General features: G+C 35.9%; 1 protein-coding gene and 1 long non-coding RNA gene across 3 annotated transcripts; both read right to left on the bottom strand.

Moving 5' to 3' along the window:
* Window positions 1-477: 477 nt before the first annotated feature.
* Window positions 478-2,025, bottom strand: LOC131176700 (uncharacterized). The gene is made up of 2 exons (XR_009146645.1): window positions 1,363-2,025; window positions 478-752 (listed from the first exon to the last, which is right to left on the bottom strand). It is a non-coding gene; the product is annotated as an uncharacterized LOC131176700 (long non-coding RNA).
* Window positions 2,026-8,956: 6,931 nt separating this feature from the next.
* On the bottom strand, window positions 8,957-19,495 carry LOC110639415 (disease resistance protein RPV1). Of its 2 annotated transcripts, XM_058141776.1 has the most exons (8): window positions 19,257-19,495; window positions 17,697-18,253; window positions 15,284-16,373; window positions 14,873-15,172; window positions 13,308-14,768; window positions 12,519-13,226; window positions 9,751-9,814; window positions 8,958-9,140 (listed from the first exon to the last, which is right to left on the bottom strand). In XM_058141776.1, the coding sequence occupies exons 2-7, from the start codon at window positions 18,170-18,172 to the stop codon at window positions 9,752-9,754; spliced, it is 4,098 nt and encodes a 1,365-aa protein (XP_057997759.1). In that variant the 5' UTR covers window positions 18,173-18,253; window positions 19,257-19,495; the 3' UTR covers window positions 8,958-9,140; window position 9,751. The 2 variants fall into 2 exon arrangements, with proteins under 2 accessions (XP_057997758.1, XP_057997759.1); XM_058141775.1 differs by having other exon boundaries at window positions 8,957-9,140; window positions 12,519-14,768.
* Between the last annotated feature and the right edge of the window lie 247 nt (window positions 19,496-19,742).

Consider the following 19,742-nt stretch of genomic DNA (forward strand, 5'->3'; position numbering starts at 1 on the left):
AAAAAATTAAAAGTAACAAGGAAACACTCAAATTGATGTTTAATGTCACACCTTACCCCTCTGTAAGGCATAACATGATCCCGTAGAATACCTAATGAACTACCGAATTTCACCTACCGATAACTCATTAAGTACCCTACAAGGGATTTTAAAACAATTTTCTTATTTTTGATAAGTGGTGAGCATTTTCTAATAGGTATTTAAAACATTTAATTAAATTTAAAACTAGTTAATATTTTTGGTCCATTTTATTTCTCCGCAAATTTTATAAAAATTTTGCCAGAGTTCCGTCTGTATTTTGAGAAAACAGTTCTTCAAATATCTGAAAAAAAGCACTTCCAAAAATTTTCTCAACCACTATTTCAATTTCACAATCAATCTCAACCAATTTCTCAAGTCTCAAAATTCAACAGTCAACATTTCTCAATTCCCAAAATTTAATAATCATTAAAATAATATCTATCAATTTCATTCAAATTAAAATAAAACATTTTCATTCATTAAAGACAAACAATCTATATATACATCATACTAAAATCTACATTGGGAAAATCCAAACTAAATTTTATTACAACTTTATACAAACTTTGTACAAGCTGCTCAATACCGAATTTACATGTCCATACATTTATGTGCAATACATACATCAAAATAAATATTTACAGGCAGGGTATAAATTATACCCGATAACTTCAAGCTGATAAATCCTCAATCCTCAGCAGCTCAGTCTGCTGCTCCTCTAGTCTCTATATCTGCGACAGCAATAAAAGCTATCGCTGAGTACTAGGACTCAGTAGTGCACAACATACTAAAATAATCTTTATGCAGAACTTAAATCATATTTATTCAAAAATTTGACTGAACATGAGAATTAAATACAAATCATGCATTATGAGATTTTAATCTCAAACAATTTCATTTTCAAGTATCAAATCACATTTCATAAAACCCACAGTTAGATCATGCCATTCGAAACAAATAGAATCTCAATAGCCAGAGGCTAAAGAGAAATCACATTACAAGGCTAGCTAGCTCAAATATATGGATATCTATTCACATCCTCTTCTACTGGCACACCTCAACACTTCTCCAGAAAAGGAATCAAAATTCGAAACTAATTACCCCCACTAGTCGTGCTAGTGAGGTGTTCAAATATATGGTCATGACACTGTGGTTTCAAAACTTATCTTAATAATTTGCTAAACATTGTCATTTCAAATATACACAATAACTTTCACAATTTAAATCAAAACATCATAAATAAGGTCACAATAGACTTTCAACAATTCAAAGCAAAAGTAAAATGCATATTTCATTCACTTTATCAATGAATTTTAAAGCATAGTGATATTGTGCACAAACCTCAAGCGAGTCGCCTCTTGGCCTTGACTCGGTTCCTCGGGTTCTTTCCCGGTATTCTTTTCAACTGAAACACACAATTTTACAGTGTTTCAGTACCATAACTTAGCATAAATCCAAAAATAAATTTAACTTCACTTTTACCTAGCTCTAACGTGCTAAACTCGACGTTCTTGAAATTTTGTGTTTCGGGGTTACTATTCACTACACTATTCAAGTCAAATTGTTGACTTTCTAAGGCTTAATAGGTATGGAAATTCTAACTTCACCCACATACCACATTTTGGTCACTAAATTTGTTGGTTTTGGTTGTTTATTCAAATTCTAAGTCTTTTAGGCAAATTTGATAAATTTTCAATTTTGGTGTCTAAGGTTGCACTGTTCCATTGGTCACCTTACTATTGGAATTTGACAAAACTTTCTTCATGGAAAATGTTCCCTATTGTCTTAAGTTTATTCTCCTTTTTGAATCACTCCAATTGGAGTTTTATAGCTCAAGTTATAGCCATTTGAACCATGGCTGCCGGATTGGACTCAACCCAGATTTTCTGGGCAATTTTGGTTTTCGCAGTTTTAGGTCACCAACTTGGGGTGGCCAAATGACTTGGTTAATAGCATAATTTGGGTTTGTGTTCCTCATGAAAGTTTTAGTTCTATATCTCATCTAACCACTGGTAAAATTTCAGGTCATTTTGACCTGCCTAGCTCAAGTTATGACCAAACACTGTTCATTTAGTCAGTTTGTACAGGGCAGCCTGCAATTTTCTAACTTTGGTCAATTTGTTCACTAGGTTTTAGTCACTTTTTGGGCATGCTTACTAAATGAAAATTGTGTCATTTAGTGTCTATTTTCATTCCAAATTGGTCCCATACCAATTGGACTTGTAAAATTTCATTTTTGGTCCTTCAAAGTTAACTTGGTCATCCCTCCGAATTTGGCTTTGATTCAAACACCTCTAACACTCTTCATAAGGTCTCAAATGACCATTTCCCACTTCAAATTAGGTCAAATATATCATTTACCAATTTCTCACAATTTTGCCTCCCAAACCTTAGGTCCAAACCCTATCTCACTAAATTATTGCATTTGTTGAATTCTAAATATATATGTGATACTCATCCATTCATTTACACTTAACAACTTCATTGTTTGCATCAAAACATCCATTTCAAACATAACCCTAGCTATCCAATTTCATACATAGTTCCTCAACAATTGTTTTTCTTTTCATATTTTCATGAAATTCTCACTTTCAACCTTAAACTTACACTTATAAACCAATTAAATTAAAAGAGAGAGAATTTACCTCTTGTGAGACTTTTGAATCTTCACTTTCTTCCCTCAATTTCTTCACTTCCTTTCTCTCAATCTTCCAATTTAGAGTTAATTAGAGATTTTCTATAAAGTTTGGGTAGGGTTTATGGAGTGAAGCTAGGTTTAAAAGCTCCAATTTGCGTAGTTATGATGGATTTTGAGAGAAACCTAAGAGAGAGAGAGGGACGGCATATGGGTGGGAGGAAGAAGATGAGAGTTTTGTTTTTTTTTTTCTTATGTTATTTGTCTTAAGTAATAGATTTTTAGCTTAGTCAATTTTAGTGGGAAAATTAAATTCAATTATGACATCATAATTGATGTCATCCATGATGTAATACATTTTTCTTTTCTTTTCTTTTCTTTTTCTTATTTCTTTAATTTAATTTTCGCTTCTGACATTTTTGTTTCTCCGATTTTATTTGACAGTTAGGTCAGGAGTCAGCTCTCGGGGTCAATTGACCAAATTGCCCCTCACCGGTTCATCCCGGTTTGCAAATAATTCAATATTTCCTCCGGCTCTCTGACCTAATTATTTGACTAGCTTAACAGTTTTTTTTTCGTGATTTTCTCTTTTCCACTGTGTTCGTAAGGGTCCTAAGGACCACGGCGTCACATTTTACGGTTCGAAATTTGAGTTTAAATCGACTTCGCAGTCCTTCCCGAGAAGGTCACCCATCGCTGTGACTCTCAGCTCGTTTAACTTCTTATGTTCTGTTTTTCTTATTTATACTTAACTAATTGACAATTACTAATTATTTGTGTTTATGGCTTCTCTAGTTGTCTTAAGTGTGGTTCTAATCTCCTTAATTGTCCGGACCGACACCGGTCACCCGGAACAGTGAAATATACCAGGCTATACAAATAGGGGTGTTACAATTCTCCCCCCCTTAAAATAAATTTCGTCTCGAAATTTTACCTGGTATTAATCTACGAGCAATTTGTGGGTCTTTGTCTCCTCATGTCCTCCTCTCTTTCCCAAGTAGCCTCCTGGCCCGAATGATGGTTCCACAGCACTTTTACCAATGGTATCTGTTTGTTCCGTAGCTGCTTCACCTCATAAGCCAGAATCTCTATGGGTTCTTCTTCATATGTGAGGTCTGGATTTACTTGAATTTCTTCCACTGGTAGTACATGAGATGGGTCTGATCGATACCTCCTCAACATAGACACATGGAAGACATTATGTATCTTCTCCAACTTTGGAGGTAGTGCCAACCGATATGCCAAAGGACCCACTCTTTCCAGAACCTCATATAGCCCAATGAAGCGAGGACTCAGTTTCCCCTTTCTACCGAATCTCATAATTCTCTTCCAAGGAGAAACCTTGAGGAAAACTTTCTCACCCATTGCATACTCAATATCCCTTCTCTTCAGATCAATGTAGGACTTCTGACGATCTGATGCAGTCTTAAGTCGATCTCTGATCAGCCTGATTTTCTCCTCAGTTTGTTGAACAATTTCGGGTCCAATCATTTTTCTTTCACCCACGTCATTCCAACACAACGGGGTTCTACATTTTCTGCCATACAAAACTTTATATGGAGGCATCCCAATGCTTGATTGGTAGCTGTTGTTGTAAGCAAACTCAATCAAAGGCAAGTGTGTATCCCAACTGCCCTCAAACTCAATCACACAAGCCCGTAGCATGTCCTCCAAGATCTGAATTACCCTCTCGGTGGCCATGCATGCATGGGTGGAATGTAGTACTGAAGTTCAATCTAGTTCCTAGGGCTCTCTGAAGACTACACTAGAATCTAGAAGTGAACCTAGGATCCCTGTCTGATACGATGGATACTGGCACTCCATGCAGTCTCACAATCTCATCAATGTACAACCTGGCCAAATTTTCTAAACTGTAGTCCATCCGAACTGGCAGAAAATGGGCAGATTTAGTCAATCTGTCAACAATGACCCAAACTGCATCATGACTCTTCTATGTCCTTGGAAGTCCCATCACAAAATCCATTGTTATTCTCTCCCATTTCCACTCTGGTACTAGTAGTGGATGTAACAACCCAGCGGGTACTTGATGCTCTGCCTTCACTTGCTGACAAGTTAGGCATTTGGATACAAACTCTGTCACATTCCTTTTCATATCCATCCACCAGTAATGCTCCTTTAGCCCTCTATACATTTTTGTGCCACTAGGGTGCATGGCAAAAGGAGACTTATGTGCTTCATTCAAAATGATCTGCCTCAAATCAACATCATCAGGAACACACATTCTGCTCTGGTGTAGCAGTAGACCATCATCTCTGACTGAGAATTCTGGTTTCTTGCCCTGCCGGACTTCTTCCAACAGCTTCTGATACCTTTAATCATTCTGAGCAGCCATTCTGATCTGATCAATCAATACTGGCTGTACATGCCATGCAACTGCTGTCTGCCCCTCATCATTAATCTCTAAGTTGGCATGTAATGATCTCAACTCATGTACCATAGACAAAGGAGTAACCCGTAGACTTGCCATAGTCTTGCGACTTAAGGCATCAGCCACAACATTAGCTTTCCCTGGCTAATAGTCTATCAGACAATCATAGTCTTTTATCAACTCTAACCATCTCCTCTGTCTCAAATTCAGCTCTTTCTGGGTGCCCAAATACTTCAAACTCTTATGATCTGTGTAGATGTAACACTTCTCCCCATACAAATAATGCCTCCAGATCTTAAGAGCAAACACTATAGCTGCAAGCTCCAAATCATGTGTTGGATAATTCCTCTCATGCGGTTTCAGCTGGCGTGATGCATAGACAATAACATTTCGATCTTGCATCAACACACAGCCTAACCAATTATGAGAAGCATCACTGTAAACTGTATATTCTTTACCCGGAGTAGGTAAAGTCAGGACTGGAGCTTCAGTCAAACATTTCTTCAATTCATCAAAACTCTGTTGGCATTTATCCATCCACTGAAATTTTACATCTTTTCTAAGCAGCTTGGTTAATGGAGATGCCAACATGGAGAATCCCTTCACAAACCGACGGTAGTATCCAGCTAAACCCAGAAAACTGTGAATCTCTGTGACATTTCTGGGTGGCCTCCAATTAAGGACAGCTTCAATCTTACTTGGATCTACCTTGATGCCCTCTTCTGATACTACATGCCCCAAAAAGGATATTTCCTTCAGCCAAAATTCACACTTCGACAATTTGGCATATAGCTGTTTCTCCCTCAAAGTCTGCAGTACAATCCGCAGATGTCTATCATGCTCTTCCGCATTCCTCGAATAGACCAATATATCATCTATAAATACCACAACAAACTGGTCAAGGTGCGGTCTGAAGATAGTATTTATCAAATCCATAAAAATAGCCGGAGCATTAGTTAACCCGAATGGCATGACCAAGAACTCATAATGGCCATAGCGGGTTCTAAAGGCAGTTTTAGAAATACTCTGCTCTCGTACTTTCAGCTGATAATAACCTGATCTCGAGTCAATTTTGGAGAACACAGCTACACACCTCAACTGATCAAACAAGTCATCAATGCGGGGCAATGGATATCTATTCTTTATTGTCACCTTATTCAACTGCCGATAATCAATACACAAGCGGAGAGCGCCATCCTTCTTCTTAACAAACAACACTGGTGCTCCCCAAGGTGACACACTAGGGCGGATAAAGCCCTTGTTAAGCAATTCTTGCAATTGCACTTTCAATTCTTTCAATTCTGTAGGTGCCATTCTATATGGCGTTATGGAGATTGGGTCCACACCAGGCATAACATCAATTTCAAACTGCACCTCTCTTTCTGGAGGTAATCCTGGCAATTCATCAGGAAATACATCCGGAAAGTCACATACAGTAGGGATGTCCCTTAGTGCTGGACTCCCCACTTGGGTGTCTATCACATGTGCCAAGTATGCTTCACACCCCTTTCTGATCATTCTTCTGGCTAGTGCAACCGAAATGATGTTTGATGGCAGTAAATGCCTCTCCCGGTGTATTACCACATCACCGTACAAAGGGAGACCAAAAGTGACTGTCTTCAGTCTACAGTCAATCATGGCGTGATGTTTGGCTAACTAATCCATGCCCAAGATGATATCATACTCTCTGAAGGGCATTTCAATCAAATCTGATAGAAAAACATGTCCTTGGATCACCAAAGGACAGTCTCTATAAATTCTGTTGACCCGGACCTCTTGTCCTAACGGACTAGTTACTAGCACTTCAAAACCCATTTGCACACATGGAATAGCAAGTGAACTGAATATGCTAGCACTAACATATGAATGGGTTAAACCCGGATCAAACAACACAAATACATCTTGATCAGAGATAGAGAATGTACCAGCTACCACATCAGAAGTCTCAGCCTCTTCTCGCTGTCTCATTGTGTAGACTTTGGCTGAAGCACTTCCTTGTCTTGGTGACCAACCGTGCATTTGCTGACGGTGCCTCTACCTCTGCCTCTTCCTCTACCAGCGATTGTGAACCTCGGGAGCGGGACTGCAATAGATCCTCGGCGTAGTAGGAGCTGGATCATATCTCAGAGTACTAGTGCAGTCTTTAGCTATATGGCCCTTGCCTCCACAGTTAAAATAGGCTCCAGTGGCCCAATAGCATTCCCCCCCATGAATCTTGCCACAAGTCTCACAGGGGCGAGCAGAATGTGAACCCCTGCTCGACTGCTGACCAGACCTAGGGGGTCTCTGTCCAGAAAATCTGCCCTTACCAAATCTTCCACCTCAACCCCTGCTGGGTCCACTAAATTTCTTCTTCTTTCCAGAGGTACCACCAGAACTCGGCTCTACTGACTTTTCCCCTTTGTCTTTCTCTGATTTTTCAACTTTTTCTGATTTTTCTTTTGTTGGAGTCGCTTCTGATTCAATCCTTTCTAGCTCAAGTGCTTGAGACATGAGCTCTGAAAAATTGCTGTGCCTGAATCCCACAACTTGCATTCTCAAACTGGGCTTCAAACCAGTCTCAAATCTCTTGCATCTTGCCTTGCTGGTAGAAAAGAGACTCCCAGCATAGTGACTTAAGCGGGAGAACTCCCTCTCATACTTTGCCACTGATCGGTTCCCTTGTTTCAAACTCAAAAATTCTTGCAGTTTCTTATCAATATATGCATCTGGGATGTATTTCTGTCTGAATTCTCTGATAAAGTCATCCCAGGTCAATACTGCTGGTTCAGCTAAGCTGTGGGGGATAGTCTTCCACCAATCATACGCATCCCTTTGCAGTAGAGACACAGAATACTCAAACTTCAGTTCATCTTGGCAGTGTAACTTCTTAAATACTCTGTCCATTCTTTCCAGCCATTGCTCTGCCTCTAAAGGGTCCACTGACCCTTAAATTCTGCAGCCCCGTACTTCAGTAATTTATCATATTGTCTGGCTAGAGGTAGTGGTTGTGCCACAGGTATCTGGGGTGGAGCTTGAGCAGACATACCCCCAGCCATTTGTTAAAACATCGCAGCCATCTGCTGTGCGAACTGTGCAGGAAACTGTGGCATTTGCGGAGCTGGTGCTACAGATCCACTGACATTTTGTAAAGCTGGGGCTCCCCCTTGTGCCTCAGCTTCAACAGACTGCTCGACTGAGCGATCCCCTTCTTCCATTTCAGTCTGAAGTTAGGGTATCTCCTGAACAAGTAACACATGGAGATTTTCCTCCGTTAGTTCATATTTATGATGTAATGCACTGTATGTAACAAATATGTACATTGAGCAGTTGTACTTAACAAGGAAAAGACACAAATTCTTAAGTTAAAACATACTTCAAAAATTTACTCTGATACCACTAAAACATGTCACACTTTACCCCTCTGTAAGGCATAACATGATCCCTTAGAATACCTAATGAACTACCGAATTTCACCTACCGATAACTCATTAAGTACCCTACAAGGGATTTTAAAACAATTTTCTTATTTTTGATAAGTGGTGAACATTTTCTAATAGGTATTTAAAACATTTAATTAAATTTAAAACTAGTTAATATTTTTTGTTCATTTTATTTCTCCGCAAATTTTATAAAAATTTTGCCAGAGTTCCGTCTGTATTTTGAGAAAACAGTTCTTCAAATACCTGAAAAAAAGCACTTCCAAAAATTTTCTCAACCACTACTTCAATTTCACAATCAATCTCAACCAATTTCTCAAGTCTCAAAATTCAACAGTCAACATTTCTCAATTTCCAAAATTCAATAATCATTAAAATAATATCTATCAATCTCATTCAAATTAAAATAAAATATTTCCATTCATTAAAGACAAACAATCTATATATACATCATACTAAAATCTACATTGGAAAAATCCAAACTAAATTTTATTACAACTTTATACAAACTTTGTACAAGCTGCTCAATACCGAATTTATATGTCCATACATTTATGTGCAATACATACATCAAAATAAATATTTACAGGCAGGGTATAAATTATACCCGATAACTTCAAGCTGATAAATCCTCAATCCTCAGCAGCTCAGTCTGCTGCTCCTCTAGTCTCTATATCTGCGACAGCAATAAAAGCTATCGCTGAGTATTAGGACTCAGTGGTGCACAACATACTAAAATAATCTTTATGCATAACTTAAATCATATTTATTCAAAAATTTGACTGAACATGAGAATTAAATACAAATCATGCATTATGAGATTTTAATCTCAAACAATTTCATTTTGAAGTATCAAATCACATTTCATAAAACCCAAAGTTAGATCATGCCATTCGAAACAAATAGAATCTCAATAGCCAAAGGCTAAAGAGAAATCACATCACAAGGCTAGCTACCTCAAATATATGGATATCCATTCACATCCTCTTCTACTGGCACACCTCAACACTTCTCCAGATAAGGAATCAAAATTCAAAACTAATTGCCCCCACTAGTCGTGCTAGTGAGGTGTTCAAATATATGGTCATGGCACTGTGGTTTCAAAACTTATCTTAACAATTTGCTAAATATTGTCATTTCAAATATACACAATAACTTTCACAATTTAAATCAAAACATTATAAATAAGGTCACAATAGACTTTCAACAATTCAAAGCAAAAGTAAAATGCATATTTCATTCACTTTATCAATGAATTTTAAAGCATAGTGATGTTGTGCACAAACCTCAAGCGAGTTGTCTCTTGGCCTTGACTCGGTTCCTCGGGTTCTTTTCCGGTATTCTTTTCAACTGAAACACACAATTTTACAGTATTTCAATACCATAACTTAGCATAAATCCAAAAATAAATTTAACTTCACTTTTACCTAGCTCTAACGTGCTAAACTCGACGTTCTTGAAATTTTGTGTTTCGGGGTTACTATTCACTACACTATTCAAGTCAAATTGTTGACTTTCTAAGGCTTAATAGGTATGGGAATTCCAACTTCACTCACATACCATATTTTGGTCACTAAATTTGTTAGTTTTGGTTGTTTATTCAAATTCTAAGTCTATTAAGCAAATTTGATAAATTTTCAGTTTTGGTGTCTAATGTTGCACTGTTCCATTGGTCACTTTACTGTTGAAATTTGACAAAACTTTCTTCATGGAAAATGTTCCCTATTGTCTTAAGTTTATTCTCCTTTTTGAATCACTCCAATTGGAGTTTTATAGCTCAAGTTATAGCCATTTGAACCATGGCTGCCGGATTGGACTCAACCCAGATTTTCTGGGCAATTTTGGTTCTGGCAGTTTTAGGTCACCAACTTGGGGTGGCCAAATGACTTGGTTAATGACATAATTTGGGTTTGTGTTCTTCATGAAAGTTTTAGGTCTATATCTCATCTAACCACTGGTAAAATTTCAAGTCATTTTGACCTGCCTAGCTCAAGTTATGACCAAATGAACAAACACTGTTCATTTGGTCAGTTTGTACAGGGCAGCCTGCAATTTTCTAACTTTGGTCAATTTGTTCACTAGGTTTTAGTCACTTTTTGGGCATGCTTCCTAAATGAAAATTGTGTCATTTAGTGTCTATTTTCATTCCCAATTGGTCCCATACCAATTGGACTTGTAAAATTTCATTTTTGGTCCTTCAAAGTTGACTTGGTCATGCTGCCAGCAGCATGACCACACTCCCTCCGAATTTGGCTTTGATTCAAACACCTCTAACACTCTTCATAAGGTCTCAAATGACCATTTCCCACTTCAAATTAGGTCAAATATATCATTTACCAATTTCTCACAATTTTGCCTCCCAAACCCTAGGTCCAAACCCTATCTCACTAAATTATTGCATTTGTTGAATTCTAAATGTATATGTGATACTCATCCATTCATTTACACTTAACAACTTCATTGTTTGCATCAAAACATCCATTTCAAACATAACCCTAGCTGTCCAATTTCATACATAGTTCCTCAACAATTGTTTTTCTTTTCATATTTTCATGAAATTCTCACTTTCAACCTTAAACTTACACTTATAAACCAATTAAATTAAAAGAGAGAGAATTTACCTCTTGTGAGACTTTTGAATCTTCACTTTCTTCCCTCAATTTCTTCACTTCCTTTCTCTCAATCTTCCAATTTAGAGTTAATTAGAGATTTTCTATAAAGTTTGGGTAGGGTTTATGGAGTGAAGCTAGGTTTAAAAGCTCCAATTTGTGTGGTTATGGTGAATTTTGAGAGAAATATAAGAGAGAGGGACGGCTTATGGGTGGGAGGAAGAAGATGAGAGTTTTGTTTTTTTTTTCTTATGTTATTTGTCTTAAGTAATAGATTTTTAGCTTAGTCAATTTTAGTGGGAAAAATAAATTCAATTATGACATCATAATTGATGTCATCCATGATGTAATACATTTTTCTTTTCTTTTCTTTTCTTTTTCTTTTTTTTTTCTTATTTCTTTAATTTAATTTTCGCTTCTGACATTTTTGTTTCTCCTATTTTATTTGACAGTTAGGTCAGAAGTCAGCTCTCGGGGTCAATTGACTAAATTGCCCCTCGCCGATTCATCTCGGTTTGTAAATAATTCAATATTTCATCCAGCTCCCTGACCTAATTATTTGACTGGCTTAACAGTTTTTTTTTTCATGATTTTCTTTTTTCCACTGTGTTCGTAAGGGTCCTAAGGACCGTGGCGTCACATTTTACGGTTCGAAATTTGAGTTTAAATCGACTTCGCAGTCCTTCCCGATAAGGTCACCCATCGCTGTGACTCTCGACTCGTTTAACTTCTTATGTTCTGTTTTTCTTATTTATACTTAACTAATTGACAATTACTAATTATTTGTGTTTATGGCTTCTCTAGTTGTCTTAAGTGTGGTTCTCATCCCCTTAATTGTCCGGACCGACACCGATCACCTGGAACAGTAAAATATACCAGGCTATACAAATAGGGGTGTTACATTTAATTTCTTTAACTCATAGGAATTCCAATTAGGATAACAAGTTAAAGAAAATCCTTATATAATATTTTTAATATTTAAATCGAAAATTTTAATTACTCCTTAATTTGCATTACGTCGTAGTTATTTAATTTTTTTAATATATATATATATATATATATTATTTTTAAGCTTAATTGTAAAACATGTGAATTCTTTTTTACCATCAAACTTTACTGAACGCCAAATCTACAACAATATTCAAAACATACAAATTCTTCAATTTGAGAGTCATTCCCCTCGCTATTTTCTGAACAAACTTATCAAACTTTAACATTGCAACAGTTGATTTTACATGGTGAACATGATTTTCAGCAAATTTTATTTGAAAATCCTATTGTTGCTGAAACCTATTTTCAATGATTTATTACTATAATTTGTCATATTAAATCTCCTTATTATCCTCCTCACTGCTTTCTTTACTAACTTATCATGAAGTACTACTGTATTTGATTTTCTATGTTGAACACAATATTCAGCATTTTTTTTTAAGATCCTGTTGTACCTGAGACAGATTTATGATGATCTCCGAGGTAAGAAGGTCAAGCTCTTTTTGACCAATCACATCGAAACACCCAAAGTGTCGATATCCACATATCCCCCATTCCAAAACACTGAATTTTAACCCAAATAAAGTATCTCCCATAGTTTTCGCATCGCCACACATTTGACCCTCAGTTTTGGACCATGCTTCCTTTACATGTCGATTGATGAAAGAACACTGACAGAATCTTTCCTCTTGAGAATACAGCATTCGAACCCCGCAACTGATAACATTAGAACAACCTAAAGGATAACCGTTCATGTCTTCAGGGTAGAATTCCACGAGAAGCTTACTGTATTTGCCAAACCAATCATCTTTTGTAACATCCACAAAGGGATCATACCCAAAGAATGTATGAGCTGTTCCACAATCATCTCCCTCCCAATAATTCCTACCATAGCAACCACCAAAATAGCAATAGAGATCCTTGCAGTCACCATGATCATTTCTGAAATGGTATCTGCATTTAACTTGGAAACCAAAGTGGTTCGCGTTCTGGTTGTTAAAAACAATAACAGCACACAGGGCAAAACCTAAGAACTCACTATTAGCCCAATATGAAGGCAGCTGGATTGTCATGGACGATTCCCCACTTTGATGGCTGAACCACTTCGGAATACTACTTCCAGGGAAGCAAAAACTAGATTCCCCTGCTCGCACAGAAGGCATCTGCACCACAAAAATCATGATTCTTAACATGGGAGATGGTCGATTAAAATAAATAAATATTAGAGAGGGGGGGGGAGAGACCTGATTATGTAATCTTTTTGAGTAAAGTTGAAAATTTTTTAGCGCGCATGTCATGATGTTGTGCTTTGCAATTGCATGCAAGTTTTTGCAATTAGTGAATAGGAATTCAAAAATGTTTCCCTCAACTATAGTCGAGTCAATTATTGACACGTATTGAAGGGAGAAACAGTTGTCTGCATCCAATTTTGTCAACTGGGGTGGAAGTGCCATTATTGATTCTAGCAACTTGCAATCTCTTAAACCAAGGTATTGCAGCTCCGTAAGCATGCTGATGCTATGAGGTAAATGAAGAAAAGGGTTTCCACTTAGATCTAATACTTCCAGTGAGAATAAGCTGCCGATGCAGTCGGGAATCCAGGACATCCCACAACCAGTTAGATATAGCTTCCGCAGGTATTGTAAATGTGAACCTGAACAGTCTATAATTGAGGTCAGCTCTGCCAATCCTTGAATCTTTTTGCAGTTTCTCAATTCCAAGCTAGAAAGCCCCTTCAAATTTTCAATTGGTGAGGGTAAATTCATTATGGCTGTTCCATCTAAATAAAGGCATCTTAATGATCCCATTACCTCCAAAATTTCTGGAAAACATTCAAATATCGAGCAGCCTGAGAGATTAAGCTTTTGCAAAGATTTCAACTTGCAAATACAACTTGGAAGAATATGAAACTTTTTGCAGTTTTGAAGGCTTAATTCAACAAGTTCAAAGCAGAACTCAATTGATGATGGTATTTCCTCTACTGCTGTCCCATCTAAGAACAACTTCTTTATGCTCTTTGAAACCTCTGGAAACTTGTTGATCCCTGAGCAGCCCGAGACAATAAGCTTTTCAAGTGATGCCAACTTAGAAATGGTGCAAGGAATATTCTTAAGCCTTCTACAGTTCTTCAGATCCAAACAAGAGAGTTTGGAGAGCTCACCAATTGTTGAGGGGAGTTCCTCTATTCCAGTTTCACTTAAGTACAAGAATTGGATATTAGTTGAAATATCCGGAAACTTGGTGATAGATGAACAGCCAGAAAAATCGGTAGTCCCAAGGAATTTCAACAAACTCAAGCTCTCTGGAAGATACCAAAGTCGTTTACAATCCTTCACATTCAATGCAACGAGTCCACTGAGATGCCCAATTGATTTGGGAAGGTGTCCTATTGCAGTCCCATTTAAATTTAAATACATTATATTCTCTGAAATCTCTGGACACTCCCTAAGATTTGTGCAGCCAGAAAGGTTAAGAGTCTTGAGCGATCTCAATTTCATGCCACTAGGGAGGCTCACAACACTTGTGCAGCATCTCATACTAAAAAATGTAAGTTTGTCTAGAAACCGAATAGAAGAGGGAACTTCAACCAAGCTAGTACAGTAATCCAAATTCACTCTTTCAAGATTCTTGGCCTGGGAGAGATCTGGAAATGTGGTGAAGTGCTCAGAATTACTAAGGTTGATCTCTTTCAAACTCACAAGATTCTACAAAAACCATATGATTAGGCACAACAAATTAGCACACTCACCCTACAATGCATTTGTGAAAAGTAGGGAAAAAGGGAATTGAGATAAATAATACAGAATACCTGCACTCCTGCCCATAGTTGCTTAACACAGCTGTTAGGCAAGTTAAGTTTAACAAGATTCTCTGCTTGAAAATTGGGTGGCAGAGAGCTCAGAGGGTATCTATCCCAATGAAGATACCTCAACTCATCAGAAAGAAACTCAAGGCCATAAGGCAGATGCACTTTACACTTATTTCCAACTATAGAACTATGGATTTTCAGTAGTCTAAGATTATACATCCTCATGAAGGCTTTCGAACTCAAGTACATTTGTCCAATTTTAGATGTGTCTAAGAATATTCCCTCAACTTTTTCAGATCCCTGAACATCACAACAAAGAAGAAATAAGCCATAAGTTACACAAATATGTAAAGATGAAGGGGAAAAAATATATATACATATGTATATATATGTCATGCATATGGCTCTCACCAGATTTTTGGTCAACACTTGACAAACATCAGTAGGACTCCACAATCTACTGTGCTTGCCCAACTCTTTAACAGATTCTTGGCGAACAATTTGATGAGCCAATTCTTGCAGCAAGTTATGCATCTCCAACTTGTTTCCTAGGATGGTAATAAGGCATTTATCAACAAGAGCACTAATTCCAATGCCTGCTGAGAAACCACAACCATCTAATATTCTCTTTACGAAATCAATTTGTTGCCCCTTGAAAAAACATGCAATATCAAGAAATATATTTTTCTCTTCGTCATCTAGCTCATCAAAACTTATTCTCAACATATTAAAAATTTTAGGCTGAGGAATTCTTCCAAGTTTATCCAATGCGCTTTCCCAATCTTCTCTCCTTCTGTCAAACAGGAAAGAACCCAAAACTTTAAGTGCCAAGGGGTTTCCTTGAGCATAGTTCACCATCCTATTTGATAGCTCCAATCTATCAGAGGTGGGATAATTTTTCTTAAAAGCATTCCAACTGAACAATTGAAGAGCTTCATCATTATTTAATCCCTCAACTTCATATATTTCATCAACTCCATTCTTAAGAACATGCCTATCTCTAGACGTCACAATAACTCTGCTTCCCAAAGCAAAATCACATCTTCCAATCAGGACTTCTAGCTGATCCACATCATTCAAATCATCAAGCACAAGCAATACCCTTTTGCTGCGGATCCTATCCTTAATGGAAATAGATTCTACATTGAGAGTGACAGTATGTAGATTTTCCTCCTCTAACAATTCAGAAAGAAGCTTTTCTCTTAAATGACCTAGTCCCTCAAATTGTTTTGATTCTTCCCTTATATTCTCAAGAAAAATGCAAGCTTCAAATTGATTTGTGAGAGTATTGAAAATAGCTCTAGCAATAGTTGTTTTACCTATGCCAGCCATACCCCAAATTCCTACAATACGAACACTTGTCAACCCAATGTGTAACAAATTTTTAATCAGTCTAATGTGTGAGTCTATTCCAATCAGACCCTTTGAATCTCCTGAGGATGCATGGTTCAATTTCCTCAAAATATGTTCCACAACTTCTTTCACAAGTTTAGCCTCAGACCTAACAACATTAAAAGAGCTGAGACAAAAAGTATAATAAAGAGGAAAAAAAATAATGAAAGGTTTCTTCTAAACACACAATTTTACAACAAGAGAATTAACTACATCAAAAGTCCTTTACTGTACACTTATTATCAATAAAGTCCAGATCCTTTTTTTCTCTTTATCAAGTCCTGAAACCTTGTTAAATTAACGCCATTAGTTCTATCCATTAATTAGGTATGGCCATGTATAAGGCAAATTGCAATTATTTTCTTCCTTTTTTCCCCACATCAGCCTTCTACACGGCAAAAAAATATGAAAAAGGAAAAATATTTATAAACATATAACAAAATTTTCCTTCATTTGTTTAATCACTCAACAGAAATTTAAATAGTGAGAAAAGGCATACATGTTTTTTTTTTTTGGTCTAGGTTCTTCATTTGTTTTATGAAATAAAACACTATTTTTGTTGAGCATAAAGTTTTTTTGGGGGGGGAAATTGCTGTCATTCAATATCCAAAAGACAGTATTGAACATAATTTCTCAACGGTTTAGGAATCATCATTCATGTTTTAAAACAAATTTGGAATGTTACAACATATTTTATTTAACAAAAGTTGATGGTTTTGTTTCAAAATAAACTGAATAAGTACATTTCTAGTCCTCTTTTTCAAATACTTCCATTTTTGAAATCAAACATTTTAGTTCTTGAATTATGGAATATTAAACATTTTGGTTTCTTAATGAATTAACAAACAAAGTCAAAAGAGAATATATTCTTTTGGTGAAGGAAAGCCATTATGGTCTACAGAAGGAAATGGATGGCCAGATTTTACACAGATGAAATCTCGGCCACTAAATTTGAATTTAATGGTTGAGATGGGATAAACGTAATAAGTCACATTTATGTAAACCTGACAACACACACAAGCATGGCACTTGTTTGCTAGCTCAACTCAAGTGGATTTCATGAATTATGACCACGATTTTACTTAAAAAAAGAGGTATTTTTCAGTCCATTTGGTGTCCATTTTGTTTTTGTTTTAAAGAAGGAAAACATGTTATTACAAACATTTGAAAACCACAAAAGTGGATTTTACTTGTTTTATCTACTTGTTTTCCAACAATTTTTTGGTATTGAACAAAAACAACAAAAAATAGACAAAATAATTGATACCAAATAAGGTCTTAGATGTATGTATGTTGTTTTCTATCATAAAATTAATTGTCAATTACATTTACATTTGCATAAAAATACCACAAAGTTTATTTTATAATATTCCTTTATATTTAAGAAACCTTAAAAATGAAAAAAAAAACACATAAAGGAATTGACACATACCTTATCACTCGGGAATCCCATCCTGATATACTAGCAACTTTCATTAAGGCAGCCCTCCATCGGGGCATCCTTTCCATTTTCTCCTTAAAGTTCTTCTCAAGCTCAATAAATGTATCTGCAAAACTGCCACTTTGTCCTTCAACATCAGATGGATCTACATGGTAAAAGATTGGTAAAACCTTTTGACCATAAATTTCCTTGCATTCAAGTATCTTCACCATTTCATCCAAGCACCATGGAGAAGATGCATAATTTTTGGAGAAAATGATTACAGAAATCATTGATTCTTCAATTGTTCTCAAAAGGCCCGGTGTTATTTCTTCCCCTCTTTCAAGGTCATTGTCTATGAAGGTCTTGATTTTTTTATGACATAAAGCATCATAGAGATGGCTAGTGAAATTATCACGGGTATCCTCTCCTCTAAAGCTAAGGAACACATCATACTTTTGTTTTCGAGCCATGGAGGAAGATGCCATAATGGACTGTTACAATTTACTGGTGACCAAAAAATCACTTCAAGTTGGAATTCAGCAAAGGCTCCCTCGTCTCCTGGGAAACTAAAATAAAGAAATCAACATTAATAACCAGTGAACCAAAAGACAAAGAAAGGAACACAGAAAGAGAGAATAGAAATATGGTCTTGGCGGATAAAATTGGAGCTATTTTATTCAATCCACAATTTATGGATCGAGATTAGCCCATCCAATACAATGCATAGTGGTAACAAAAAAACAGCTAAACCAATTGATGTAAATGCAAAAATTCTTAGACACCAATTATATACATAGTAAATTCCCTCAAAAGAATTTGAATCTTCCAACTCTATCAAGAAAGTGTTCCAATATATATATAGTCATTGTTTTTAAAGCAATTGCATTTAAATGCAATCATATATATATATATATATATATATATATATATAAAAGAAAGAAAGATTAAGAGCCAAAAAAATAGAAATATATATTGCTTGCAGTTTGGATCAGTTTATGGTTTTAAATAAGAAAAATTCAATTCAATCTGTAAAAATGCAGTTTGATAAAAAAAAAAAAATTCCAACCCAATCCATCAACACTTATATAATTGCTGTTTAACTATGGATTAACTTGGTTTGAATCAAATTATGCGGTTTAGGCGATTTTTTAACACCCCTAAATATGAGTAAGAATCGAATTCACCCATAGATGACAAGGAATCAACCACTTCCGAACCAGCAAATTCACCTTATGTTTTCCTTTAACATCATTAAACATCTAAATTTGTTTAGCATGATTAAAATAATATTTTTCGTGCACAATTATTGTTTGAAACTTTTCTTTTTTTTTTTTTTCTTAAACTGAAACTTTATATTCCCTTCTACTAAATTCTACAGAGTCTTAACAATTTTCTAATCTGAAACACGATTGATTAAACCCAGCTACCCAAGTTCACATCCCTTCCCAAAAAGAATTCCAAGCTCAAACTAAAGTTGAAGTTCAAATCAAAGCCATCAAATGAGAAAGAGAGTAACCCAATATGCATATCAATCAAAAAATGCATAAAGCAAAGAATTAAAATGAATACCTTGATGATTAGAACCTTGATTTACAGTGAAAAGATCATGAAGGCAACAATTTTTTTTTTTTTTTTTGCTTCGATCAGGTAATAACGCAAACAAGAAAGAGAGAAAGATAATTCGTCAATCCAATTTGGGTAGTGACTGTCTCTAGCTCCTAGAAAGTATTTCCAAACTTCCATCAGCGGACGAAGGCATTGGGTGCCTCTCACTATCGAACAAAGACTTTGGGAGCAACCTCACAATATTTAACCGAGTAAACGGTCAGCATTATATTATATTATATTATATTATTTTATTTTATTTTTATGAATTACCATTTAGTACTGAGTCGGTATTTATATTTTTAAAATTTAACTAAATTATTTTTATATATAAATCTATTAATATTATAATCTTTCACTAATTTTTAGAAATATTTCACGGTAAAGTGTCCAAATTTTTAATTTTTAATTTAAATTTAAGTAATATAAGATTTTTTTATGAATTTTAAT

This window comes from Hevea brasiliensis, unplaced genomic scaffold, assembly GCF_030052815.1.
Source record: "Hevea brasiliensis isolate MT/VB/25A 57/8 unplaced genomic scaffold, ASM3005281v1 Scaf227, whole genome shotgun sequence".
NCBI lineage: Eukaryota > Viridiplantae > Streptophyta > Magnoliopsida > Malpighiales > Euphorbiaceae > Hevea > Hevea brasiliensis.